Genomic DNA, 27777 nt, shown 5'->3' on the forward strand with positions numbered 1-27777 from the left:
TTTCATGTTCAAAGCAAACAAGTGTCATAAAAAAAATGTTTTTACAATCATCAACATTGTAAACGAGAAAGGAAAACAAAAAGACTGCGTAGTGCTAATCATTGTTGTTATTGTCGCTGGAATTTGCTACAATCCTAAATTGTCAACTTTAAATACGTTGTTGTAAACGACATTTTGCGATCAAAAAACAAAACAAAAACCAGAAGAAAATGAATTATAAATTATCAACAACAACAACATCAAACAATGATTCAGATCAAATACAAAATGATATTGTTAATTATGATGGTGAATTATTATTAAATAATAATAATAATAATCGTTATAAATCTGTTATTGATGCACTTGTATGGCCAATTGTAATAAGACCATTATTATATAAAATACAAAAATATAATCAAAATGCAGCAATTATATTATTACATTCATTAGCTAATGCTGAACATTGTCAACCAGGTTTTTTACAACAATTCTGTCAAATGATATTATCAATGAATAATATTGATTCAATTAATATGATTGAATCATTGTTACGATTACAGGCAAATATTCCTGAAGCAGATGGTAAATTTTTTTTCTGATGTTTTACATTTGAATTGATTTTTGAATTTTTTTCTTTTTTTTTCATATAATAATAGAACAACGATGTCGACGAACAGAACAACCATTTCAAAATCTAAATCATTGTACAATACAATTGAAAAGAATCGTGGCACAAATACCTAATGTTATCTATAATCGACAATTATTTTTAGATACAATTCGTAAAATTGCTGCTGCAATTAAAGAATTACTTGATTGTATTTATCAAATTAATTCAAATGGTTTTATTGTTAATATAAAAGATCGTCGTTCATTGGATAATTGTCGTCGTGAATTTATACGTGATTCAAAACAATTTAGTCAATCATTAAAAGATTATATTAAAAATGGCGAGTAAGTTTTCTTTGTTTTTTTTAAAGTTTTTTTCACTAAAAATTAATTTTTTGTTTTGTTTCATAGTGAAAAACCTGTATTACAATGTGCAGCACAATTAATTTATGCAACAAATTCAATACAAAAAACAATAAAAATTTGTTGTGATTTTTATGGAAAAAATTGATCAAAGACCCTGATTGATTGATTGATTGATTGATGGATGGATGGATGGATGGCAATGAATCGCGATTGATTGACAGACTAACCTAGCTAACTACTACGATATGTTCCGATACCAATACAAAACAAAACATCCCTGTGAAGAAAAAAATGTGCAATATGAAGAACAAAATCTGATGTCCAAATAATGAATGAATAAAAATATCAGTTTATTTTTGACAAAAAAAAAAAATTGATTTTTGATTTTTGTTTTCAAAAAAAATCATTACCAAAACATACGATAGATGGCGATGATTACAGTAAAAAATAGATAGAGATAGAAGAGAGAGAATGAAATCTCATTGAGAAATTGTTGTTATTGTTATTATTGTTATTTAGTGATGATATTTTTATTTTATTTTTGTTTTTATTGTTTTTATTTCGTTTTCAATCGATTATTGAATTATAATTTACTCAATTTCTTCTCAAGAAAAAAACAAATTGCAATTGAGAATTACACTGTTTTTATAAAGAAAGATCTCTTTAAAGGTTTATTGACAGATTTGTTTGCAGATAAATCTTTGAATCAAACGCCATAATCGATAAAAAAATGATGATGATAATGAAAGACGCCTTAATCATTTTTTTTTTTTAAATGAGATAGACCAGAAAACATTTTAAAAATTTCTGTTTTTCAGTTTGGTTTGGTTTGGTTTTTGTCCAGCCTGTTTATCATTATGATTGATTGATTGATTGATTGACATCGACACAAACACAGAAACAGAAACAAACAAACAAAATACACTCAAACGTTCAAACTAAAACAAGAATTTTTTTATTTTTCCGAAAAAAAAGTCAACATTTGAAATTTACAACCAAAAATTGCCTGTAATGTTTAGATTTTTATCATCAAAAAAAGTTTTCATTTTTTTTTTTTGGCCAAACGATCACCACCACCAACATCAACTGATTTGATTTGATAAACAAACAAACGAACGAAAAAAAAACATTAAAATTTCCGGTAAATTTTGTTTTGTTGATTACAACTTTTATCATGATTGATTTGATTGATTGATTTGAGCTGTAGTGGAAAGGTGTGGTTAGTTGATGTTTTTTGTTTTGTTTGTTTGTTAATTTCATTCGTGATCATTTTGAAATTTTTTCTTTTCGCACAAGAATTGAAAAAATATTCTTTCTCAAATGATGAATTCAAGATTTTTTCTATCACCATTGAATGAAAATAATCAAAATGATAATGAAAATGATGATTGCAACGATCAAAAAAAGAAGAAAAAAATAACAACAACAAATCAACAAACATTGAGCCATCCTCATGATGATAATGATAATGTGAATAATAAATATTCATCAATGGCAACTAAATTAAAAACTAATCATAAATGTTTGGCTGTATGTTTGTAATTTTAAAGGTTTTCTTCGTGTAATTTTTTGTAATTTTAAATTTCAATTTTTTACCCCGTCAAGATATTAAATGTTGCCATCATACTTGATGGTAATATACAATCATCACGTTTGATTGGCCTAATACAAGCTGATTATGGATCATATGGTCTATTCATATGGAATACGAATGCAAATATCAATGATGTTAATGTTGATGATGATAATAAAATTATTGAAACAATCATTCCAATTGATTTGAAATTTCATTATCAACTTGGTATGTTCATTTTGATTAATATATTTGGGAAAAATTTCTGAAAAATTTCAATAATTTTTTCTTTTCGTTTCAAAAAAAAACCCAGTAACAATCGATCCAATTCTATTACAAGTTTCAGGTTTGTTTTTTCTTTCTTTAAAATTTTTTTCTAATTTTTCTTTTTCAAAAAAAAATCAAGAAAATGGTAGCGATCTTGCATTATTCATAACGTATGATAAATTTCCTACAAACAATAATAATCAATCATCATTATTGAATAAAAATTTGACTGAACAAAAATCATTATCAATCAAAGATTCAATACTTTTGGAATATGATCCTTTGATGATCAATAATGATGGTGATAAAAAATTTACTGATCAATCGGAATCGATATTTAAAGACAATGACAACAATGACAGCAATGGAAAACAATCATCATCATCATCATATCGTTTTATATTATCATATAATGAAATGACTGAAAAATTTATTACACAATTACAACATATTGTTTCGGGTATGGTTTTTGTGAATATTTTGCATTTTTTGCTTCTGTTTTGTTATTAATGTTTGTTTTTTATGTTTCATGTTTTTTCTTCGTTTTCTTTCTGTTTTGAAAAATATATTAAAAAGTATCACATCGTACATTTACCGAATCAATTGATTTTGAATGGACCAAACAATATTTACAACAAATTCCATTAGAACAACAGAAAAAAACAAATGAAAATTTATCAAAAGGTTTGTTGTTTGTTTTTTTTTTTTTTTTTGTTTTTGTTTTTCTATCATTTCCATCATTGAGGATTAAAAAAAAATAAGAACGAAACAATTTTGATATGTGACATGAATGTGACAGATTTTGTTTAGAATAACACACACACAGGTGTTTCTAATACATCCAAAATAAACGAAATTGGGTGTTTAAATAACCAAATTTTTCTGATGTTTTTTTTTGTTTTTCTGATCAATTCTCTCTTCTAGCAATGGCAATGAAAAAAACAAATTCATCATCATCAAAAACATCAACATTATTATTATTTGATGATTATTATGATAATCATCTTCAGCCAGCAAATTCTAATCAATTTATAAATGAATTAATTGATCTTGATATTAATGATAATCATCATCATAATAATAATCATCTTAAAAAATCATCATCAACATCATCATTTGATTATAATAATTTAGATAATAATAATGATAATGATTTATCATTATTATCAGATAATAATCATTTTGAAAATGATTATAATCGTGAATTATTAATACAAACCGAAACCGATGAACGTAGAAATGAATATGTACGTTATATAAATTATACAATATTTATTGGTACATGGAATGTTAATGGACAAATATTATCCAAACCAGAATTAATGAGAAAATATTTTCTTGGTTGTGATTCGATTGGACCGGATTTTTATGCAATCGGTTTTCAAGAATTAGATCTAAGTAAAGAAGCATTTTTATTTAATGATTATAAAAAAGAAGAATATTGGCTACAAATTTGTGAACAATCATTACATCCAGATCGGCAATATTTTTTATTGAAAAAAATTCGTCTTATCGGTATGATGTTGGTAATATTTGCTGCACGTGAATTTCGACAATATATTAAAAATGTTGCAGCTGAAACTGTTGGTACTGGAATTCTTGGCAAAATGGTTTGTTTGATGATTGTTTGTTTGGTTTGGTTTGATAATTTTTTTCAAACTTTTTCATTTTCAAATAGGGAAACAAAGGCGGTGTTGCTATTCGTTTTGAATTACATGATACAAGTATTTGTTTAGTTAATTGTCATCTTGCTGCACATGTTGAACAATATGAAAGACGTAATCAAGATTTTCGTGAAATTAATTCACGTTTACAATTTATGAATTTAAAAATACCGAAACGTATTTATGATCATGAGTAAGTTTTTTTTTGTTGTTTGATAGTTCATTGATTTTTAATTTTTTCAAATTATTTCATTTCTCAAATCAGTCAAATATATTGGTTTGGTGATCTAAACTATCGTATAATGACATCGGATACTGATTATGTTAAAAAATTATTAACATTAAAAGAATTTGATAAATTATTAGCAATTGATCAATTACGTAATCAAATGAAAGAAAGAAATTGTTTTCAAGGTTTTCAAGAAGGTAAAATTAATCATATGCCATCATATAAATATAATACCGGTACAAATGAATGGGATTCATCCGAAAAACGACGTCCACCAGCATGGTGTGATCGTATATTGTGGCGTGGTGAAATGATTCAACAAACAATTTATCGTTCACATCCAGAATTAAAAGATAGTGATCATAAACCAGTATCATCATTATTTCAATCACAAGTACTTTTAATTGATCATACATTAAAACGTAAAGTTTATGAAGATGTAATGAAAAAATTGGATAAAGTTGAAAATGAATTATTACCACAAGTTTCAATTGATACAACTGAAATTAATTTCGGTCCAATTTCATTTAAAGATAATAATTGTCGATTATTAACATTAACAAATATTGGACAAAGTCGTATACGTTATCGTTTTATAAATAAACCAAATGATAAAAATTTTTGTAAACAATGGTTACGTGTAACACCATCAACCGGTTTGATTAATATAAAAGAAGATATAACAATTGTATTTGAATTAAATTTTGATGATCCAACAATGGCATATCGTTTTAATTATGGTTTAGAAACATTATCCGATACATTAGTATTAAGTTTAATTGGTGGTAAAGATATTTTTATTACTATTTCGGGTGATTATCATCTTAGTTGTTTTGGTTGTTCATTAGAAACATTAGTACAAATGGAAAAAACAATTTCATCAATAACATTAAAAGAATTTCAACAAAAATATGGTGATTATAAATTGCCTAAACAATTAGATTATCATGAACGATTGATTAATATTTATAATGAATCAATGGAAACAACAACAAAAAATTTAATTACCAACCGAAAACTATCAATACCAAAAGAATTATATATATTAATTGATCATTTATATCGTAATGGTTATGTTAATGTTAATATATTTCAAATATCTGGTATGGAAAATGAATTTTATATTATACGTGATTCAATTGATTCGGGTGAAATAGAAAAAATTAACAATGTATCGGAACATTCAGTTGCTGAAGCATTATTATTATTTTTAGAAACATTACCCGAATCAATTATACCATTCAAATTTTATGATCGTATACAACATTCAAATAAAAATCATAGTGAATGTAAACAAATTTATAATGAATTACCTGAAATTCATCGTTTAGTCTTCCAATATTTGATTATGTTTCTACAGGAAATGTGTAATAATTCTGGTGCTGATAAACCATTGAATAAACTTTATATTGGTAAGTTTATTTGAAAAATTTTTGTTTCTTTCAAATTAATAAAAAAAAATTTTTCTCCACCAAAGCAAAATTATTCGGACCAATATTGATACGACGACCACCCGAATCATTTTATACATTTCGAAATAATCAAAATCAAAATCATCAATCTGGAATCATAGCATCATCATCATCATCATCATCATTATCATCACAAATGTTTATAAATAATGGTGGTGGCTATAATCAAAATAAAATCGATACATTAACACCTGAACAATTTTTTATTAATTATTTTCTCAATCTAAACACTTGGTAAATGGAAAATCAATCAATCGATCAATCAATTACTCAATATGTTTCTCATCATTTTATTTTACAAAAATTATTATTTTCTCCTCTTTATTCACACACACACCGGTGACACATTTTACCATATAAAAAATATATATTTTTGCATCCAAGAAAAAAAAATCTTTTTATCCCGTTGTTAATTATTGTCGTAGATTTTATCTGTCTTTTTATTTTATTTTATAAAAAAATTTTTTTAAACAAAAAAAAACTATTTCAATTTTATTTATTGTAATTATAATTATATAAAAAAAGAAATATATTCTGTAAGAATGGAATTATAATAACTTTTTTTTTAAAAAATGATAAAAATTCAACAATCGATAGTGAATTGATCAAAGATCTGTGGGGGTTTTTTCACTGGTTTTTTTGTTGTTTGGTTTTTAAAAAATCCAAAGTAATAATAGAAAAAAACAAATACCAATAACGATTGCCAAAATGATTGAATCTTTACGTTTTTTCATACCTATACGATGCATTACATTATTGATCATTGGAAATTTATCTAATTTATATAATGGAAGAAAGTGAAATTTTCAATTTTTGTTAAGTATTTAACATTTAGAAAAAAAAATAAAACATACTGGCCAATGTTGTTAATTGTGTTTGAATTGCTTTCATTGTTGAACGTTGTTGTCGTAATGTATCACGTGTACGAATAGCAATATTAATTTGATCATCAATCATAATCTCTGAATTACGTATATGATCAGTTTCTTTAAGTAATAAAAAATCGGCTTTACGATTTTGTTGTCCATAATCATTACTTGGGTGTGTTAATGTGGGTGATAAAAAAATTTTTATTCATTAAAAATTAATGTTAGTAAAAACAAAACAAACTTACTTATAATCTTTTCTCATTGAATTTTGTAATAATAAATCACGATTTAATTGTTCACCAATATTTGTACGTAATTTATAAAATTCTTTACGATAATCATTCAATATATCTTGATGTCTTTGTAATGTATATAATATTGAATTATTATTTGGTAATTGTTGTATACATTGATCCATTTTATTGTTTACATCTTGTAACTGTAATTTTTTAGGATTGAATAAAACTTTTTTTTTAAAACAAAAACAACAACAACAAAAAAAAATAAGCTTACCGTATTGATTAATGAATCAATTTCGAATGTTAAATGATCAAAATTTTCTTTCGAACTAATCAATGGTTCATCATCATCATCATCATCTTGTTTATTACGATGATTATTTTGAAATTTTTTACCACCAGTTGATGAATATTTACGTTCATTACGTAATGACATTAATTTTGATAATGAAACTAATTTTGTATCAATATCTGTTTCATATTGTCTTGCTAAACGTCGTAATTCTATTTCGTTTTGGCAAAAGGAAAAATTATTCAGAAGAAAAAAAAAATCCAAAATTTAAATTACCTTCCCATTGTTTAATCGATGAATTATTATTATCACTATTATCCATTGCCATTATCGTTAATCTAAAAAACAAAAAATCTGAAAAATCGAAATCAAAATACCGAACAAGGAAAAAAATAACCTGACGTAAACATGATGAAAATAATAAAAAAATCTTTGATCGCCATCTATTGAATGAAAATTTCAGTAAAACGAAAAACAAAATTCAAGCTCATTGAGAATATGCGCTATATATATGTTTGAGGAAGAGGGGTGGAATGACTCTTATGTTTTGATGGATTTTTTGATTGTCCATGATGATGGTCGAAAAAACAAAAACAAACAAAAAAAAAAATCGAAAAGGTTATTGAACAACTCACAACCGAGATCATCATTATCATCAGATTTTTTTCTGTTTTTAGAATCACCATCATCATATAGACAACGACGACAATCGATTCTTAATAAATCAATCAAACTCATTTAAAACACGAGCAAAACAAGAAAAGAAAATTCCTTGTTTTGGTTTTTTTTGGTTTCCAAATGACAATCAAATTGTGATACTGTGATTTTATTTTTGTTTGTTTGTTGTTTGTGTGTGCATGTGTATAATTGATGTGTTTTAATATCGTTGACGTATCACGCAATTATCATTGATTAATGTTGTTGTTATCATCATTATCACGAACAACAACAACAACTTTTAATTGATAAAGTTTTTGTTGTTGTTTTCCTCAATTTTATCATCAATATATCTTTGGTTTTTTAAGGGGGGGATTATTGAATAGGTAGGTGTTTCAAGAAGTAGGGAAAAAATTTTGATGCTAAGTTCAAAGATCGTGAAAAGAGAAAAGATAATAATGATAATCCATTAATCTCTTTTGTTGGTTGGGATTATAAACAATTGAAAAAAACGTATTGGATTATAATCGATACGCACATTGTTTAGATTTTTTTTTTTTTTTTGTAATTTTTCTTTTGTCTAATGAATTTTTTTACAATTTTTTCTCTCATTTATAAAAGACAACCATAGTGAAATGTTATTTTTTTAAATGAACAATTAAAAAATTTTCTCAACAACAAAAGCAATAAATAAAATGATACAATCGAATCCGATTATAATTGTTGATCAATGTCATCCAACAACAACAACAAATTCAAATAATCATTCCAATAATAATAATAATGAACTAAGCAATAATAATTATAATGATGATATCGATGTTGAAATGGTTGAAGAAGCAACTGAATATTTAAATGATTTCAATGATGATAATAATTATTTAATCAAGAATCACATTGATGATAATGATGAAAATTATGATAAAAATTTGATTGAAAAATCATCATCATCATCATTATCGATTGATTCAATATTAATGGAAACTGAACCAAATGTTGAACAATTATTACATGAATCAATGTTACGACAACGATATCGTCAAAATTCAACACCAAATCTTTTATTAACAACAACAACAACTGCTACAAATAAAAAACATAATGTAAAAATTCGACCAAACAATAGTGATAATAATCTAGTCATAAAGACAATAATAGATAATAATAATATTAATGTTAATGTTAATAATCAAGAAAATTCTTTAAATTCATCATCATCATTGGGACAAATTGATTTAGAATTATTAATGAAATATGATGATGATGATAATAATGTTGATGCTGCTGTTGTACCATTTTCACTCGATGATGATGATGATGACGATGATGATCAAATAAATACTGTACAATCTTCATCATTGAATGAATTATCAAGATCGATTGGAAAAATGGGTGCAGAAACATTTCGCCAATTACCACAACAATCATCATTATCATCATTATCGGATAAGAAATTAAATTCAAAAATTAAAGATCAAAATCCTACAAATATTTTAGGTATGTTTGTTTGTTTGTTTTTGTTTTCTGGCAAACCATATTTATGTCTTTTTGTTTTTTTTTTCTCATTGAATAGATAATGTTTCAATTGGAAATCAGATGAAGAAATCTGAAACTATCATTAAAGGTATTGTGACCACTAGCATAACAACAACAACAACAACAATACCGGCTATAACATCGAAACAACAACAACAACAACCAATTGTGGCTAATATATCACCGGTGATACAACCATCAACAACAACAACAACAACGATTATGAATCGTAAACGACGATCAAATAATTTTCTTTCAAATATTATATCAGTTTCTTATAGACAAAAATCAATAGAATATTATAAATTATTTCGTAAAAATATTGGTAATAATGAATTATTAATTGGTGATTTTTATTGTGCATTAAATGCAATACAAGGACGAATGTACATATCAAAAGATCATTTTGCATTCCATCATAATATAATGGGAATGTTTGCCAAAAGTTTGGTAAATTTTTTTTAATATTTTATCTTACATAATATATCTTATCTAATCAAAAAATAATAAATTTTTTTCTTTTCTCACAAAACATCTCTTATAGATCTGGAATTGTTCAAATATAATTGCAATAAATAAAGCTAATACAGCATTAGTAATACCGAATGCAATACAATTAACTGTTAAACAACAACCAATATCAATATCGATGACATCTTCGATCATTAATAATGGTAATGGAGAAAAAAATGACAGTGATAAAGATTCATCAATTTCCATATCATCATCATCATCATTATCATCAACATCAACGACATTGCCTATTAACAACAATGTTGAACAACAACAACAGCAAAAATATTTATTCACATCATTTACACAACGTGATAAAATATTTGCATTAATGGAAACAGTTTGGCGACGATCAAATCAGAATCGTTCATTATCGAATCAAGAAATATCTGATCTAGTACATAGATTCTATGGTGATGATCTTGGTTTTATGGATGATAAAGAAGAACAAGATTTTTTTGCTGAAGAAATTCTAGCAAATCAAATTGATGAAAATGATCATGATGATGATCATGATGATGTTGTTGTTGTTGGTGGTGTTGGTGGTGATCAAATTGATCCGTTGGTTGTTGATATTGATCAAAAAACTTCTATACAGGTTCATCAGGAAAAAGATCAAGATCAAATTAAAATGTCAAATGATAATAATTCAACAAAATCATCAGTCGAAATTGATCAACAACAGTCGTCACAAATTTCTGATGAATTAACAACAACAATCGATACAACAACTGATGTAAATTTTAAATCAATAATTCCAATTGATTCATCAACACCTATTATTCAATCAAAATCAATCAACATTTCACCGGATCAATCATTATTGAATAATACGATTGAAGAAAATGAACAACATCCTCCCGAAACAATTGTAACGGGTGAAATTGCTCAAGAAATCATTCCTGAAGAATTAAATTCTAATCCAACACAATCATCAATAAACATATCATCAAACAATCAAATAGTAACAAATGAAATGAAATCATTGAATCGATTTTTTCAGGCAGCTTCATTATCGATGGTTGAAGGTTGTTGTCGTTGTTCAAAACATCAAGGAACATTGATTGTTGAAAAAATTCTTCCATTTCCAGTTGATTATTTATTTGAATTAATATTTATTGATCAGAATTTTATACGTTATTTACATAAAACAAGACAAACAACCGGTATGAAAATAACAGCATGGATGCCATTTGAAGAAAAAAATCGACCACAAACACCATTACCGGATGGTGATTATGATATTTGTCGTAGTGAATATCGTACAATGAAATATACAATCAAATTAACTGGTATGCCATTAATAAAATCAGCAACCGTATTTGAAAGTCAATATATTTTACAAAGTGATTTAAATCGTGCATATTGTCTTTATACACAGATCAAAAATCAAGGTATACCATATTCAGATTCATTTCTAGTCAGTACAACATGGTGTTTAAATTCATGTTTACCTGGTGATCAACAACAACAAACAGCGACAACAACAATACAATTACCGACACATACAAAATTACGTGTCTATTTAAATGTACATTATATAAAAAATAGTTTATCATTATCATTAATGAAATCATCGATTGAAAAAAATTCTGTACAAGGATTTCAAGATCTTATTGGTGATTTATTAAAATTATTACGTACAAATCGTTTTGATTATGCAACACAATCAATGCTTTTTAATGAATCATCGAATCTATTGGTTGATGGACAACAACAACAACAACAACAACAAAATGATAAACATTTTATTGATAAAAAATTGAAAAATATTTCAAAATCAACAATGACCAACAATTCATCAATGGCTGATGATGATGATGGTTTATTGAATGATGATGATGATCGTAATAGTGATCAATCGATTGAAGCATTTATGCAAGAATCATTTAATGTTGATGATAATGATAATCAGAATAATGAACGATCATTATTATCAATGAATTTTATTGAAATAATATTAACAATCATACAATTTTTAATGGATTTATTACAACAAACAACAATAACAACATTATCGGATACAAAATTATTAAAAATTGTATTCATTTTATTAATGATTATAATAGCTGTTAATATTATAATATTGAAACAATTTTTAGATTTTGAAACACGTATGGCTGATATGATTGATATGATACAGGAATCATTACAACAACAACAACAACAACAACAATCACAACAACAACAACAACAGCAATCATTTATTTAATCTTCAATCAATCAATCAATCAATCAATAATTTTTGCTCCTGTTTTCAAGAAAAAATGATGATTATGATGATATGTCACTGTGATATGTTTGCTTGTTTGTTTGTTTGTTTGGTATTTTGTTGGTATTCTGAATCAACTAAATTAGTTTATTCATAATTTAATTCATTGAAGAAGAAGAAGAAAAAAAATCAGATTTTCAAATTGACTAATAATGAATGTGGAATTCCTTCTCTCTCTCTTTTTTTTAATTATTCGAGAACAAAAAACCCCACCAATTATAATTATCATTTTTAAATTTGACAATTTTATATGTGATTGTTTTATTATTATTAAATTGTAATTTGATTATCATTCAATCATTTATAAAATATTTATTTGATTTTAAAGATTGAAATAAAAAATTTTTCAAAAAAAATCTACATCATGGCCATCTATCGTTAAAATGATAAAAGTTTTTGGAAAAAATTTTTAAGAGGAATGTTTTTAAGATGAAAATGATATCGATAGTAGTAGTAGTGGTATATATATATTTGTCAGAATCGAACAAAAGAAAAAGCCAAAAAAAGAAAAGTTATCAAAAAAAAAAAAAAAAAATTCATGAATGAAATATTCAAGATAAAAAAGTAGTGGTATTACTGACAGTAAGTGCTAAGTGCAGATGTTCACAATATTGTGATATATTTGTGTTTTGTGAATGTCTGCGCAATGTCTCGATCTTTGTCATTCTTTTTTTTTCATTTTGTTTTTGTAGTTTAATACGACCAACCAACAATATGTGGCGCTTTAATCAAATAAATTCTAATATCCATTCATTAAAAAAAAAAAAATCTAAACAGCGTGAGTTTATAGTGTTCGATTGTGTATTACAAATATATTATCTTATCATTTTATTTTTATCATTTTATTTTTATTATTTTGTAAATTCCATGTTAAAAAATCAACTCAATGAAAAATGTAGATGTTAATTTTTGGTGAGGAAAATTGGATGTTTGTTTGTGTGTGTGTGTGGGTGTATGTGTATTTTATTTTATTTTGTCTTGAAGAAAACTCCAATGGTCTAATCTAAATCACCGATTACAAAATATCGATGATGAAACATCGTATTGATAGATGATTGGTCATTTATTTTGGCTTTAAATTTAAAAAAAAAAAAAAATGAATAGCCAAAAAAATTTGTCGAATGCAAACAACAACAAAAAAATTCAACCCTTTGATCCCATCATCTTGGATAGATGAAAAAGAATGATAATTAAAGAAAAATGAATCATTGGTATGTATTCTTTTGTTTTGTTTTTTGCTAATTAAATTAATGTTTTTTTTTTTAAATTTTTATTTGTCGCAAAATTACACAAAAACAAACAAAAAACATGGACTGCTTTCCGTCTCTCTCTATATATCAGACTGAATCGATCAATCGATTATCGACCAATCAATTTATTTGATTTAAAAAAAACAACAAATCTTTTTTTTTCTTCAATCAAAAAAAAAATTATCAAACAACTAACTGACTGATTGAGATGTTTATGACGATGATGATGACTTGCGTTTGATTGTTTTTTTTTTTTTTGTTAATTTTTCTCTATCATCATTGTTTATCGTTCACAATTGATCGATATCATCAATGTACTTTATTGTTGAAAAACGAAAAAAAAATTCTTCTGTTTCATCGATATTTCTTCAAATGAAATAAAATTGTGTTTGTGTGAAAATTTCATTCCAAAAAAAAAGATAGAAAATAAATCTGAATAATATGATATGGATGTGATTGAATTTTTTTTAAATTTTTTTATTTAAAAAAATCTGATCGATAATGATCAATATGCCTCATACAATATCATCATCAACAACAGCATCAACGATAACAAATTATTCCAAATTATCAACAATAAATTCTCATTATCATCTTCATCATCAACAACAACCACAATTATCATCAACAACTTCCACATCGTCTTTGTCCATCAACAATCAACACAACAACAATAATACTACGATCACATCAATTACAAATCATAATCTTATTTTAGGACAAAATAATAATAAAATTAATGGTCATAATTCTGATTATGATAAAACAAATACAGATATCTATGATTTTCGTCCAAATATTACATCAATAATTGATAATAATAAAGAATCTGTATCAATAAAATCATCGATAACAACAACAACGAAAACATCTTTATCTGAAGCTGCCGCCAAATCAATGTTGTTTGAGCCAAAATTACATTCAATATCGGCCATAACCGTTAATAAATTTGTTCAGCCAATTAATGGTATTATATTGATTTGTTTTAATTAATTTTGTTTTTTTTTCTTAAATGAATATTTTTTTTTTACTTTTTTTCCTCGTTAAAGATGATTCTAGCGGTGGCCTATCATCATCATCATCATCATCGAACACAACGAAAAAATTTTTCAAAACACGTTATAATAATTTAAATGATAATCAAGTTCGTCGACATTATTCTCCACCAATACCACCACCACTATCATCACAATTATTATCGAATTTAAATTCAAACAATAATATTACTACAATCAATGATAATGATAATAATAAAAAAATTGAATTTGAAAAAAATTTAAATAAAATACCAATCAACATTTCAACATTATCTTGTTCATCATCAAATGTGAATAATGTTTTATCATTATCAGTTGATGATGATGATGATGATAAAAAATATAATCATATTGATATTACAAATCAAAATAATGATAAAGATAATAGATTAATCAATAATATTCATGATAATAATAATGATGAAAATAATAAAATTGATGAACAAACATACCAATTGGATGATGATGATGATTATAATGATAATAATTGTAATGATGAAACATTATTACAAACAATAAATGATGATGATCTAATTGATTTACAAGCAGAAATAGCTGCACATAAAGAACAACAATTACGACCATTACCTGGTACACGTAAACGTCGACGTAAAAATCGTTTTAATATAAATTCATTGATAATTGAAACACAATTACGTAGATCGATGACAAATTCATCATCATCATCATCATCATCTTCGATTTTAACGCCAACAAATTCAAAGACAACGACAACCATATCACCATCATCTTCATTATCTTTACCTTCAAAAACGACGACGACAACAACAGCAACCGCAACAAATACAATTGCAACATCATCAACAAAAGCGATCAAAACAGAAGAATCGTCAGTTGAACCGATTACAGCGGCTACAATCGAGAAAATTCTTGAAACAACTTTACCATCAATATCGATCATACAGGAAGCAACGACAAAAGTATCAGCTGTTACATTGAAACATTTATTGAAAAAAGCACCAACAGTAAAACGTGGTCGTGGTAGACCACGTAAATATCAGCCACCAAAATTATTATCAACAACATTGGACAATAAAAATCAACAATCAACTAATTTGAATACAGTAACCGATGATTCGATGGGTGATTCGATTAGTTTAAATTCAAACAAAAGCATTAATGATGCTGATGATAGTGTTGATAATGAAAATGATCATGATGAAAATAATGAATCCGAACAACAGATTATTGATGAAAATGATGATGATGATGATGAAAAAGAATTAGTAATCAATGAAGATGATAATGATGATGAAGAACAATTGACCTCATCAACAACATTTAATAATGAAACACTGCCACAACAACAAGAACAAAAGTCACCATCAAATGAAACAACGATAAGAAAACGACAAAGAAAGCAAAAAATTTGTCTAAGAAAATCACCACCACCATCACCATCACATGATGATGAAGATGATGAAAATGATGAAGAATCGAATGATTATATAAATAATGAAAAAATAATGAATCATAATAATAAAGATATTGTAATCAAATTATCGAATGATTTGAATAAAAATCAAATAATGAATAGAAAACGTAATAAAAAATTAATAAAAAATGAAAATGGTATTAGTTTATTACAGAAAATACCCGAAGAAAATATTAATAAAAAAGTTAGTCGAATTAGCGGTGAAAGAAATTTGAAAAAATTGAAAAAATCCTGTAATTCTAAATCGATTGTTGTATCAGCAAATGGTAAACAACAACAACAACAACAGAAAACTATTATGATGATGGCCGAAAATAATAATAAACGTAATGGACAATGGCAAAGAATATCACCTGTATCTTCATCATTATCATCAGAACAAATGCCTTGTTTAGCATTATCATCAAGTTCTTCTATAGAACCGACTACTACTACTACAAAATTATCGAAAAAACTGCCACAACAACAACAACAAACGAAAATAACAAGTAAAGAATCCTCATCATCATCATCGACAATGATAGATTCAATTATTATATCACCATATAATAGACATCCATCAAAAAAAGAAAAAGAAAAACTCAAACAGATACAGAATCGTGATCGTAAAAGATTAGCTAGGCTACAGAAGCAATCTGAATCAATATTAACTAAAAAAAATTTGATTCAATCATCATCATCATCATCATCAAATAATAACAGTCACAATGATAAAGTGAAAACAAATCTGAACGATGATAATGATAATGATGATGATGATGATGATGATGATGATGAATGTTGTGATATTATTGCTGAAATACCAGCAGCAGCAGCAACATCAACATCAAAAGAAAAAGCACATGTATCTGATAATGATGATGACAATAAGACTAGTGCGCCACTTAGTGATAAATCTTTAAGTTCAAAAAAACGTTTGAAAAAACATAATAATAATAATAATACTACCATGCCATCATCATTATCATCAAATTCAACAAATTCAAATGATAATCATCAATCGGTTGATGAAATTATTGAATTTGTTGTTGAAAAATATTGTCAAAATAATCGAAAACAGAACGATAATGATGTTGATATTTTGAAGAAAAATGTGCCTAAAAAGAAAATAAAATCGAAATCGGATTCTGATGATAGAGGATTAAGTTTACCTGCAACCAATGATGATAATGATGAAGATGATGATAGTAGTGATGATGGTGATTATGAACCTGTGGATGAAAAGGTAAAAAAGAAAAAATCTAAAAATAAGAAAACGAAAACCAAAAAATCTATTGAAAATTCAACCGAACATCCAATTTCGGAAGATTCAACAAACATTAATCATACGGTCAATGCTTTCAGTGATTCGATTCGACGAAAATTATCATTAAAATATAATGGTAATATTCAGCAAGCTAGTTCATCATCCGAATCATTGAATTTATTGAACGAAAGACGTATAATCGGTCCAGTCATAAGGATTATTCGTAATGAATTGAACAATGAAAAAAAGAAAAGTAAAAAATCTAAAATGAAAATCACTCAAGAACATTCAGATCATATTGATGATGATGATCTTTATACAAGAATCATAATGGATAGTAAACTTCAATATCAATTGATTAATAAGATTGATGAATTACCAGTTACAAATCAAGGTATTACATCATCATCATTAACTTCATCAACAAACATATCATCATCATCATCAACAACAACATCCGGATCATATCTTCGATCATCAGCAGCACGTTTAAAAAAATTGAAACAAAATCTAATCGATGCTTGTACTGAAGATCGTGTTGATGATTGGTGTTGTATATTTTGTCAACAACGGCCAAATGTTAATAATCTTGGCTATCTTTATGGGCCTTATTATTTTAATGATGATGATGCTGATTTTAATATGAATAAAAATAATAATAATCATAATAATGTTAATGGTAAGTGTATATTTTTGAATTTGTATCTTTGATTGATTAATTTAATAAATTCATTTGTTTATAGCAAACTTTGAAATATGGTTTCATGAACAATGTTATCTATGGACAAATATACCAATGGCAACACCATATCGTCCAATCAATAGCCATTCATTATCAATCATAAATGAAGCATTAAAATCATATTGTTATTATTGTAATAAACCGGGTGCAACTATTACCTGTTCAATGAATCAATGTGATCGTCATTATCATCATAATCATTTTTATCGTAATCATCGTATGGATCGATATTGTTTTGAAAATATGGCCATTATGCCAATGTTATTACATTATCCATGTGCTATTGAATTGAATTATAAATTTGATGATAATAATTTTATTGTTTATTGTCCTGATCATCAATTATGATATTCATGATTTTCATTCATTTATTCTACTATTACTCTATATACATTTTCGAAAAAAAAGTATAAATTTTTTCCAGAATAATATTTCTCAAATATAAATCATCATCATCATACATTTATACATATAATCATATTATTAATGAGTTCATCATCATCATCATCATTTTTTCCTAATCATTCTATCAGACTTTCATCAAAAAATCAATTAATCAATTAATTCTATAATTTTAACATTTGTGATACAACATTAATGATAAATCAAATGGATTAAACATTTATTTGAAGAACTTGTGAATCTCTCTAATATCAACAACATTCACTGGTTATTATCATTATTTTATTTAATGGCCAACCATTAATGATGATGATCATGATGATAACCATACCCACCATATTATAATCATCATCCTGCATTGATTAAGTGTGGATGCTTAATTTCTTCTTCTTTTTCTTTGTCATTATGTTATACACCTTTTTTTCCCCTCATTTTCTTCCAATGTAATTTTCGGTTTTTTTTTCGATCATTGTCTATGTATTTTCCATATATATGTTAAATGTTCTCATTTTCAATCCTCAATTTTGATTTTTTTTTTGTTTGTCTCATACATCTTATTCATTTTTATAAAAAAAACAACAAACAAAAAAAAAAATTTCTTAAATAAAAATCAATTTATTTCTTAAATATCAATCAATTTATCATTGTCATTTTCAATCACTTTATTATTATTATTGGTTATTACATTTGTTTCGGAAATTAGATTTTCAAATTCTTCATTGTTAATTTTGATTTTAATTTCTTTGTCATTCATATTATTACAATCATCGTCGTCATCATCGGTGATTAACAATGAAATGATTTCATTTTTTCGTTTACTTTTAGATGATGGCCGATCAACATTATCATTGTTATCACTTGTATTATCACTAGAAATATCAAGATATTCATTTCGTTTTACAATATTCTGACCATTTGAAGTTTCATTTTTTAATTGTCCAACAAGATCGATATCAAGACCTGTGCCCAATATATCCCAATCAATATCGGTTAATTGATTTTTATTGATTGCTTTCTGTTGATGGCGATTCCTATTGAATAATTCATCTTCACCATTATTATCATCATCATCATCAGATGAATCTAGATGCGATGTTGGTCTTTCATTGGCAAACATTCTATAACGTTGTTCATTTTGTTGACCATTTGATATTTTTTTCAAATAATTTATTAATCGTTTAGATGTCGATGACGATGATGATGAATCAATCGAATTACGGAGATAATTTTTTTCTATTCGTCCAGAAATGCATACAAAACAAAAACCGGCCAAAAATATGATCATAAATCCAGAAATTAAATAAAAAAATACTATTTATGAATGAAAGAAAAAAAATTGATCATTATTAACATTTATGCATTTAGGATTATTAAACAAACATACCATTAAGGCTCATTGTAAATTTATCATCATTTAAATAAAGTTGATAAATTAACATTTGATGTACATGTTCAAATGTACCATTTGTTGTTGGAAAATGTTTCAATGGAATGTCCAATAGATTTAACATTAATGGATAGAGATCAATATTTTCAAATGGTATTGGATGACTATATGAAGTTTTAAATCGTGGACCTTTTGCTAAAAATAATGGCTGCATTGATGGTAATGATGAATTATAACCATGATTACCCCATATTGGATAACCTTTTGGTCTATATCCAACATCTTTATAATTAATATCATAACCTTCTTCCGATATAATAAATAATGGTAATATACGGATATTATTTTTATAATGAAATTCATCGGCAATTTCTTCCTGTAGATATACTGAAAATTTTCCATTATAATATTTATGGCTACAATCATTCAATGCATCACGAACAGATTTGGCCAATTCGGATGATTTTTGTGATGATAATTTTGGTGCCGATATTGGTATGGCTGACCAAGTTGGACTTGAACCATATAATTCATATTTTAATCCAGGATAATATTTATCACATTTATCAATATATAATGATCGTTCCGAACGAATTTCCGACATACCATGATCAGATAGATATATAACATTTGTTAAATGTGCTAAATTCATTTTTAATAATTGTTGTTGAAAATATCCAACAACTTTATCTATTAATTGAACTTGTTCATAAACTTCATCACTAAACGGACCATATTGATGTGCCGTTTCATCTGGTTGTTGAAAATAAACAAATGCAAGATTAGCCGGTTTTATTGGATCAGTTAACCATTTCATTAATACATCAATAAGATGAAAAAAATCAACATTTGATTGATAATTTTCAAGATAATGTACACGTTCACGATGATCCAAATGATAACCATCAGTATAATTTGATATTGAACCAGGCCATTGTAATGAAATACTATAACGATTCGATTCATAATATTGATTGGCAATATAAATCGGTACAGAAATATTATGCTGATCCCACCAAAACCAACTATCATTATTTACAGAGAATGGTTGTTTTGTTAATGGATCGATAAATTTATTATTAACAATACCATGATATGGTTCATATAATCCTGTAACAATTGATTGATGATTTGGAAATGTTTTCGTTACAAATGTTGATCGCATTATTCCTAATTGATTGATTGATTGATTGATTAATTGAAAAAAAAATCAACAACAAACAAAATTAATACATACCTTGAACACCATTTTTAGCAATATCATATAGATTTGGTGTACGTTCAACAGTAATATAATCGGGACGAAAACCATCAAAACTAAATACAACAAGTTTAAAATGATTATGTCGTTGATGATGTTTTTTTGATATATTAATCATTTCATATGTTGGTATTATCATTATTAAAATTATTAATAATAATAAATAATAATGATTTAATAATCGATATTTATTATTGATCACAGAATTTTTCGTTAATATCGATTTGATTGACGATAATAATGATGAATAATATATCAAAGGCACATTGTAATTTTGAATTTTCAACACGTTAGTAGATTTGAACATGTTTGAGTTTTCGGTAGCTTAGAATTTCGATATCTATCCAATCGATAATTTAAAAAAAACAAAATTAAAATTAAAAAATAAAAAATTTTAACTTTAACTTACCCTCTATTTTATATACACAAACAGTTTCGAATTTTATATTTTTGAAAGGAAAAAAATCATTGATTGAATTAATTAATTGATTTAGTAGAACATGGTTAGAATAGAATTTCTAATTAAATTATTTTTAGCGATCATAATTAAATCATTACAATAATAATCAGCTCATCGATCGATGGCTATATTGATTATAATTGATGATGATGATTTCATATAAAAGCATCTTGAATGAAGCCCAATAATCTTAAGTGGTTTTGTATAAAAGATTAGGTTTTTTTATTTATTTATTTATTTACATTTAAATTTCATAATTAAAAAAACTACATTTGTTTCTACGAAAAAAAATTAAGAAAAACCTACGAATATTGAAAAAAAAATTCGAGCAAAATAATGTTGATGTTTTTATTTTTTTGGTAGATGATGCCATCTAGGTTGAAATAGTCAATGTGATCATTCTCAATTTTGATTGATTGAAAAAATTGTCTGTTTCGGATTTCTCACAAATGTTTGTGTCCTTGGTATATTATCAACCGAGCAAAAAAATCATGTGAACAATAAATGATGTTTTGTTTTTCTCGATTTAATTTGTTGTTGATTTTAAATGTTTAGGTCTTTATATTTAGTTAGTTTTTTTTGTCTCAAATTTTTCTTCTTTTTTTTTCATTCTGTTACCAATTCCTGTTGCCAAAAAAACAAAAGAATTTGATTGAAGATGATAATGCGCAGCCTCTTTCCGAATCGAATATTCCGACAACAGTCGATAAATAACAGTTTATTATTGTTTCGAAAATTTTCATCAACAATCAATGAAGCAAAATTTCAAATTAAACCATATAAATTACATCGATTGGAACAAGGTCCGGCTACCGAAGTTATCTGTACACGTGATGATGCTATAAAATACTATGAACAAATGTCAATTATTCGACGATTAGAAGCCGCTTCGAATACATTGTATAAAGAAAAAGCAATACGTGGATTTTGTCATCTATATACCGGTCAAGAAGCTGTTGCTGTTGGTATGGAAAATGCAATAACGTAAGTATTAGAATTTTTTTGAGAATTTTTATGAATTTTTTTTTTTGATTTTGTTTCATAGAAAAAAAGATGCCGTTATTACTGCATATCGTGCACATGGTTGGGTTTGGTTACGTGGTGTTGATGCAGTTGGTGTTTTATCCGAACTTACTGGTCGTAAAACAGGTTGTGCACGTGGTAAAGGTGGTTCAATGCATCTTTATACTAATGTATGTTTTTTTTTGGGTGTATGGATTTGACATTGGACATCAATTTGATTCTTCTTTTTTTGTTTTGTTATCATAGAGATTTTATGGTGGAAATGGAATTGTTGGTGCACAAATTCCATTAGGTGCTGGTATAGCATTAGCACAAAAATATACAAATTCAAATGAAATAACATTAGCTTTATGTGGTGATGGTGCGGCTAATCAAGGACAAGTTTTTGAAGCATATAATATGGCTGCATTATGGAAATTACCAATAATATTTATTACAGAAAATAATGGCTATGGTATGGGTACATCATCTGAACGTGCTGCAGCTAGTTCAGATTATTATACACGTGGTGATTATATACCGGGTATTTGGGTTGATGGTATGGATATATTAGCTGTACGTGAAGCAACAAAATATTTAGCTGAATTATGTCGTAATGGACAAGGACCATTCTGTATGGAAGCAATGACATATCGTTATTTTGGTCATTCAGTTTCTGATCCAGGTACTAGTTATCGTACACGTGAAGAAATACAAGAAGTACGACAAAAACGTGATCCAATTACATCATTTAAAGAACGTATTATACAAGCAGAATTAGTTACTAGTGATGAATTAAAACAAATCGATTTAAATATACGTAAACAAATGGATGATGCAATGAATCAAGCACGTACTGATCCAGAATTAGATTCGGATGAATTATATCATGATGTTTATGTTAATTGTTTACATTCAAATATACGTGGACCAACACCATTTCAAACAAATGTACATAAAAATCATTGGAAACCAATGAATTTAACAAAATGATAATTTTCAAAAAAAACAAAAAATGTAAAAAAATTTAATTATTAATATTAATATATTGATTATATTGATTATTAAAGATGAATTATTTTTTTATTATTAAAATGAATTAAACAGAAAAATATATATTCAACGACGTTTAACACCAACCCAAACTGGTGTTGTTTTTAATAAAAATAAACTATTTTGTATTTTTAATTCATCACATGTTTTTGATGATTTAAAAAATACAAAATCTTTTATCAAACGTGTTAAACCTAATTTAGCTTCTGACATTGCAAAACGCATACCAATACAATTACGTGGACCACCACCAAACGGTAAATATGTATATGGTATTATTTTATCACGATTTTCGGGCATAAAACGTTCTGGATCAAAACGTTCTGGATTTGGATGAAATTCTGGATTATGATGTATAGCATATATTGGTATTGAAACACATTCATCTTTATCCATTGTATAATCATATTCAGGTATATGATATTTATCTGATACTTGACGATTTAATGTTAAAACAGGTGAATGTAATCGTAATGTTTCAGCTAAAATTGCATCCAAATATTGTAATTTCATAACATGATCATAATCTAATGGTTTACCATCATTAATAATTTCGGTCATTATTTCTTCATATAATTTTTCCTGTATATCAGGATTCATTGCTAATTCATATAAGGCAAATGTTAATGTTGATGCAGTTGTTTCATAACCGGCAATAAAAAATATAAATGATTGTGCAACAATTTCATCATCATTTAAATATTTTGAACCAATAATTTCACTTAATAATTTTTGTTCTTGTTGTTGTTCTTCATTACCAGCATTAACATGATATGAATCAAATCGATCATCATCATCAGTCAGTTTTTCTTCACCATGTTTAGCTTTGATCATTAATTCCAACATATCATTATATTTTATATTTGGATTTTGTTTACGTTGATGAATTAATCCGAAACCAATATTCAGGAAAAAATCTCTTGCAGGTGATTGAAAATATTTGATTTGTAATTTTTCTAAAATATTTCTCAAAAATTTTGGTGCTAAAACTCTTAAAAATGCTTTGATTAAATCAAATTCTAATAATTTTCTTGCATTTACAACGAATGTATTTTCTTGTTCATTATGTGCATCAGTATCGGTGGCAAATGCACATTTGGATATAACATCCATTGTAAAATTACCCATAACATTATGTACTGGAAATGATGATTGATTTTTAGATAATTTATCAATAGCATTATATAATGAATCAATACATTGTCCCATTAAACCTTCCATACGACGTAATTTTGATGTTGTAAACATTGGTGTTAATATTGAACGAATACGTTTCCATTTTGTATAACGTGCTGAAACTAAATTCTGTGCAGTTACTGGATGACTATCAGTGGTTGGCATACGATTATGAAATAGATGAAAATCTTGTACTAAAATACGTTTAACAATTGTTGGATCGGATATTGATAATAATGGTCGACTACCTTGAAATATTCTTGAATTTTCAAGTAAAAAAAATTAAAGAATTTCCAATTTACAACAATTAAAATTATTTACCCAAAAAAATGTCCATATTGACGATAATAATCCATTTGCATTAATGGTATTGGTCGTGTTGGTAGAAGAAAATTACCAATAAATGGTAATGTTGGTGGTCCTTTAATACCTTTACGTTTCCAATAGCTAAATTTATATTGTGAATAAAAATAAAGCAATGGAATTGTAAACAGAATTAATAGAACAATATTGGCCAGAACACTTAATGTTGGCCATAATTTTAATGGGAAAAATTCCAACATTTTTTTCGTTGTTGAACAGCAATAAAACAAAACAAACTTAAAATTTTAATCCAAATAATTTGTTTTGAATGATTTGAATAACAGCCAAAAAACAAAACAAACAGTATTTATAACAAAATTTTAATTTGAAAAATACAAAATGATTGATTGATTGATTGATAATGGCCTAAATTGATTGATTGATTAAGTTGATTAACAGTACCTAAAATTACAAACTTAATTCATACTTGATAGTGCATTTTTTTCTATTTCTTTTTTGCTGTATGGATCTTTCTTTAAGATTTTTCCCTTTCCCTCTTTCATTTCTCTTCAATCATTATCATTTCGATGATTACAAATGATTATCATCAGAACACCAAACACTATGATAAAGTCCAATAATTGATTTGGTTTGATTTGATTTGATTGAATAAGAAAGAAAACCATCTTTATTCAGATGTTTGTTTGTTTGTTTGTGTTCTGTACTTGAAAAAGTTCATTTTTTGATTTCGCTCGAAATTGTCGATTTGCAAATAATGTAAGGAAAAAAAATGATAAATGCTTATCAAAACCTAAAAGAAACCAAAGGAGAAAAACAAAAAACATATCAAACCTAAAAGAAACATATCTCAATGTTTGTGTTTTTTTTCCATTTGAAAAAAAAACAAATATTGTTTGTACTTTATTTGACGAAAATAATTCTGTTGTCAATTGGAAAAAAGGATAATTAAATTAATTTTTGAAATGAAATTCAATTTGGGATTTGTCACAAAATAAAAACGTGATTATCGATCTTGTTGATCAATTTGATCGGGTTTTTTGTTTTGTTTTGTTTGACCATTCGATTGATAATCAATTTGGTTATGGTTAGGCAATATGAAACAATTGTCCAAAACAAGATGAGAAATTTGTTTTTTTTTCTCTACCAAAAAAAAAAAATTCAAAGTGAAAAAAATTGGATATAAATATCGGATTCACCAGCTGAATCCGATATGTTCATTATTCTTTTTTTCGTTGAAAATTAAAAAACAAACTCAATAATAATGATGACACAATTATTTCGTTTAGTTGCATTATCATGCATTATAATGATGGTATCTGGTCAAGGTGTTTCATCATCAAAACAATCTAATCCATTGTCAAAACGACAATTGAATGGTATTAAAATTTTCATTATCTTTTATAATTATTAATCGATTTTATAAATTATTTTTCAATTCAGTCGGTTTACCAATGCGAATTCCAGTACCAGAACCAGTTATAACACCAGTTCCATTACCATTACCATTACGTTTACCAGTACCGCAACCAGTACCAGTATCATTACCAATTCCATTACGTATTCCAATACCAACACCAAATTTAGTTCCTGTACGTACACAAATTCCATTACCGGTACCTGTTCCACAATTTATACCTGTACCAGTTCCATTACCGATTCGTGTACCAGTACAAGTACCAACACCAGTACCAGCACCAGTTCCAGTTGGTGGACTCGGTACCCTTGGTGGTCTTGGTTCACTTAGTGGATTGGGTGGTTTAGGTTTTCTCCGTAATGAACAACAATCCGGTTTGAAACGACAGCAATCCGGTATAGATGTTATTGGAGCTCGGAATGGTAATTGTTCAAAAATCTTTTTTTTTCTTTTCTTTTTTTTTGAATTTTTAATTTTGTATTCATTTTTTTCTGATAAAAAAAACCAATACAGCAAAACGTCAAGAAGAACAACAACCGGAACAAGAACAAAAACCAGAAAAAGGACAAGAAAAACAGGATATAACTGACATATTTCCCGATTACGATAGCGATAACAAAAGACCTAAAGATGGAAAATGTATATTTAAAAAATTATATAAATTTTTATTTTCATTTAAATTCAATTTTTTAATGATTTTTTTTATTATTATAATTATTATTATTATAGTACCAACAAAACGTGAAACCGGTGAATATATGAACAATGATTCATTGTTACGTCGTAAACTTAAAATGAAATTACCTGTAGCTGTAATTCCATTACCAATGCATATGCCGTTACATGGTTATCATGGTATGCCATTGCGTTATTAAGATGAAATTAAAGTAAAATGAAATAACGAAAAATGAAAAGAAAAGAATGGATCGGAAGGGGGGAAAAAACAATTTACTTTAATTACATCTTATTATAATTAATCAGATATTAATCAATTCAATTTAAAAAACAAAACAAAACAAACAAAATT

The 27777-nt window shown here is 26.4% G+C and overlaps 9 protein-coding genes across 11 annotated transcripts; 6 read left to right on the forward strand and 3 right to left on the reverse strand.

Moving 5' to 3' along the window:
• Positions 1-515: 515 nt before the first annotated feature.
• LOC113790212 (programmed cell death protein 10-B-like) lies at positions 516-940 on the forward strand. The gene is made up of 2 exons (XM_027339846.2): positions 516-564; positions 639-940. Exons 1-2 carry the CDS (start codon positions 516-518, stop codon positions 938-940), a joined length of 351 nt encoding a protein of 116 aa, XP_027195647.2.
• Positions 941-1433: 493 nt separating this feature from the next.
• Positions 1434-6582, forward strand: LOC113790206 (inositol polyphosphate 5-phosphatase OCRL-like). 2 transcript variants are annotated; one of them, XM_075824016.1, is made up of 10 exons: positions 1434-2098; positions 2254-2487; positions 2563-2758; positions 2844-2876; positions 2937-3257; positions 3374-3481; positions 3722-4407; positions 4476-4654; positions 4727-6102; positions 6168-6582. In XM_075824016.1, the coding sequence occupies exons 2-10, from the start codon at positions 2278-2280 to the stop codon at positions 6398-6400; spliced, it is 3342 nt and encodes a 1113-aa protein (XP_075680131.1). In that variant the 5' UTR covers positions 1434-2098; positions 2254-2277; the 3' UTR covers positions 6401-6582. The 2 variants fall into 2 exon arrangements, with proteins under 2 accessions (XP_075680131.1, XP_075680132.1); XM_075824017.1 differs by having other exon boundaries at positions 2292-2487.
• Positions 6583-6641: 59 nt separating this feature from the next.
• Gos28 (golgi SNAP receptor complex member Gos28) lies at positions 6642-8138 on the reverse strand. 2 transcript variants are annotated; one of them, XM_075824024.1, is made up of 6 exons: positions 7960-8138; positions 7839-7900; positions 7545-7774; positions 7277-7470; positions 7017-7198; positions 6642-6937 (listed from the first exon to the last, which is right to left on the reverse strand). In XM_075824024.1, exons 2-6 carry the CDS (start codon positions 7888-7890, stop codon positions 6816-6818), a joined length of 780 nt encoding a protein of 259 aa, XP_075680139.1. In that variant the 5' UTR covers positions 7891-7900; positions 7960-8138; the 3' UTR covers positions 6642-6815. The 2 variants fall into 2 exon arrangements, with proteins under 2 accessions (XP_075680139.1, XP_027195646.1); XM_027339845.2 differs by lacking the exon at positions 7960-8138 and having other exon boundaries at positions 7839-7916.
• Positions 8139-8449: 311 nt separating this feature from the next.
• On the forward strand, positions 8450-12495 carry LOC113790207 (uncharacterized). The gene is made up of 4 exons (XM_027339842.2): positions 8450-8605; positions 8841-9716; positions 9793-10205; positions 10300-12495. Exons 2-4 carry the CDS (start codon positions 8915-8917, stop codon positions 12478-12480), a joined length of 3396 nt encoding a protein of 1131 aa, XP_027195643.2. The 5' UTR covers positions 8450-8605; positions 8841-8914; the 3' UTR covers positions 12481-12495.
• Positions 12496-13296: 801 nt separating this feature from the next.
• On the forward strand, positions 13297-19167 carry LOC113790225 (uncharacterized). Its single transcript, XM_075824015.1, has 4 exons — positions 13297-13751; positions 13882-14757; positions 14840-18208; positions 18273-19167. Exons 2-4 carry the CDS (start codon positions 14292-14294, stop codon positions 18617-18619), a joined length of 4182 nt encoding a protein of 1393 aa, XP_075680130.1. The 5' UTR covers positions 13297-13751; positions 13882-14291; the 3' UTR covers positions 18620-19167.
• A 101-nt stretch (positions 19168-19268) lies between these two features.
• Positions 19269-22101, reverse strand: LOC113790131 (bis(5'-adenosyl)-triphosphatase ENPP4-like). The gene is made up of 4 exons (XM_027339752.2): positions 21731-22101; positions 21298-21661; positions 20058-21230; positions 19269-19984 (listed from the first exon to the last, which is right to left on the reverse strand). The coding sequence occupies exons 2-4, from the start codon at positions 21626-21628 to the stop codon at positions 19296-19298; spliced, it is 2193 nt and encodes a 730-aa protein (XP_027195553.2). The 5' UTR covers positions 21629-21661; positions 21731-22101; the 3' UTR covers positions 19269-19295.
• A 185-nt stretch (positions 22102-22286) lies between these two features.
• On the forward strand, positions 22287-23899 carry LOC113790132 (pyruvate dehydrogenase E1 component subunit alpha, mitochondrial-like). Its single transcript, XM_027339753.2, has 3 exons — positions 22287-22765; positions 22827-22974; positions 23051-23899. The coding sequence occupies exons 1-3, from the start codon at positions 22440-22442 to the stop codon at positions 23774-23776; spliced, it is 1200 nt and encodes a 399-aa protein (XP_027195554.1). The 5' UTR covers positions 22287-22439; the 3' UTR covers positions 23777-23899.
• LOC113788883 (cytochrome P450 3A8-like) lies at positions 23780-25671 on the reverse strand. The gene is made up of 2 exons (XM_027338343.2): positions 25334-25671; positions 23780-25271 (listed from the first exon to the last, which is right to left on the reverse strand). The coding sequence occupies exons 1-2, from the start codon at positions 25573-25575 to the stop codon at positions 23903-23905; spliced, it is 1611 nt and encodes a 536-aa protein (XP_027194144.2). The 5' UTR covers positions 25576-25671; the 3' UTR covers positions 23780-23902.
• Positions 25672-26530: 859 nt separating this feature from the next.
• LOC113788887 (uncharacterized) lies at positions 26531-27658 on the forward strand. The gene is made up of 4 exons (XM_027338347.2): positions 26531-26712; positions 26777-27172; positions 27264-27389; positions 27480-27658. The coding sequence occupies exons 1-4, from the start codon at positions 26598-26600 to the stop codon at positions 27623-27625; spliced, it is 783 nt and encodes a 260-aa protein (XP_027194148.2). The 5' UTR covers positions 26531-26597; the 3' UTR covers positions 27626-27658.
• Positions 27659-27777: the final 119 nt, after the last annotated feature.

This window comes from Dermatophagoides pteronyssinus, unplaced genomic scaffold, assembly GCF_027571235.1.
Source record: "Dermatophagoides pteronyssinus isolate colony J.1.1.1.1 unplaced genomic scaffold, Derpt_VIB-CSIC_2022.12 sq0044, whole genome shotgun sequence".
NCBI lineage: Eukaryota > Metazoa > Arthropoda > Arachnida > Sarcoptiformes > Pyroglyphidae > Dermatophagoides > Dermatophagoides pteronyssinus.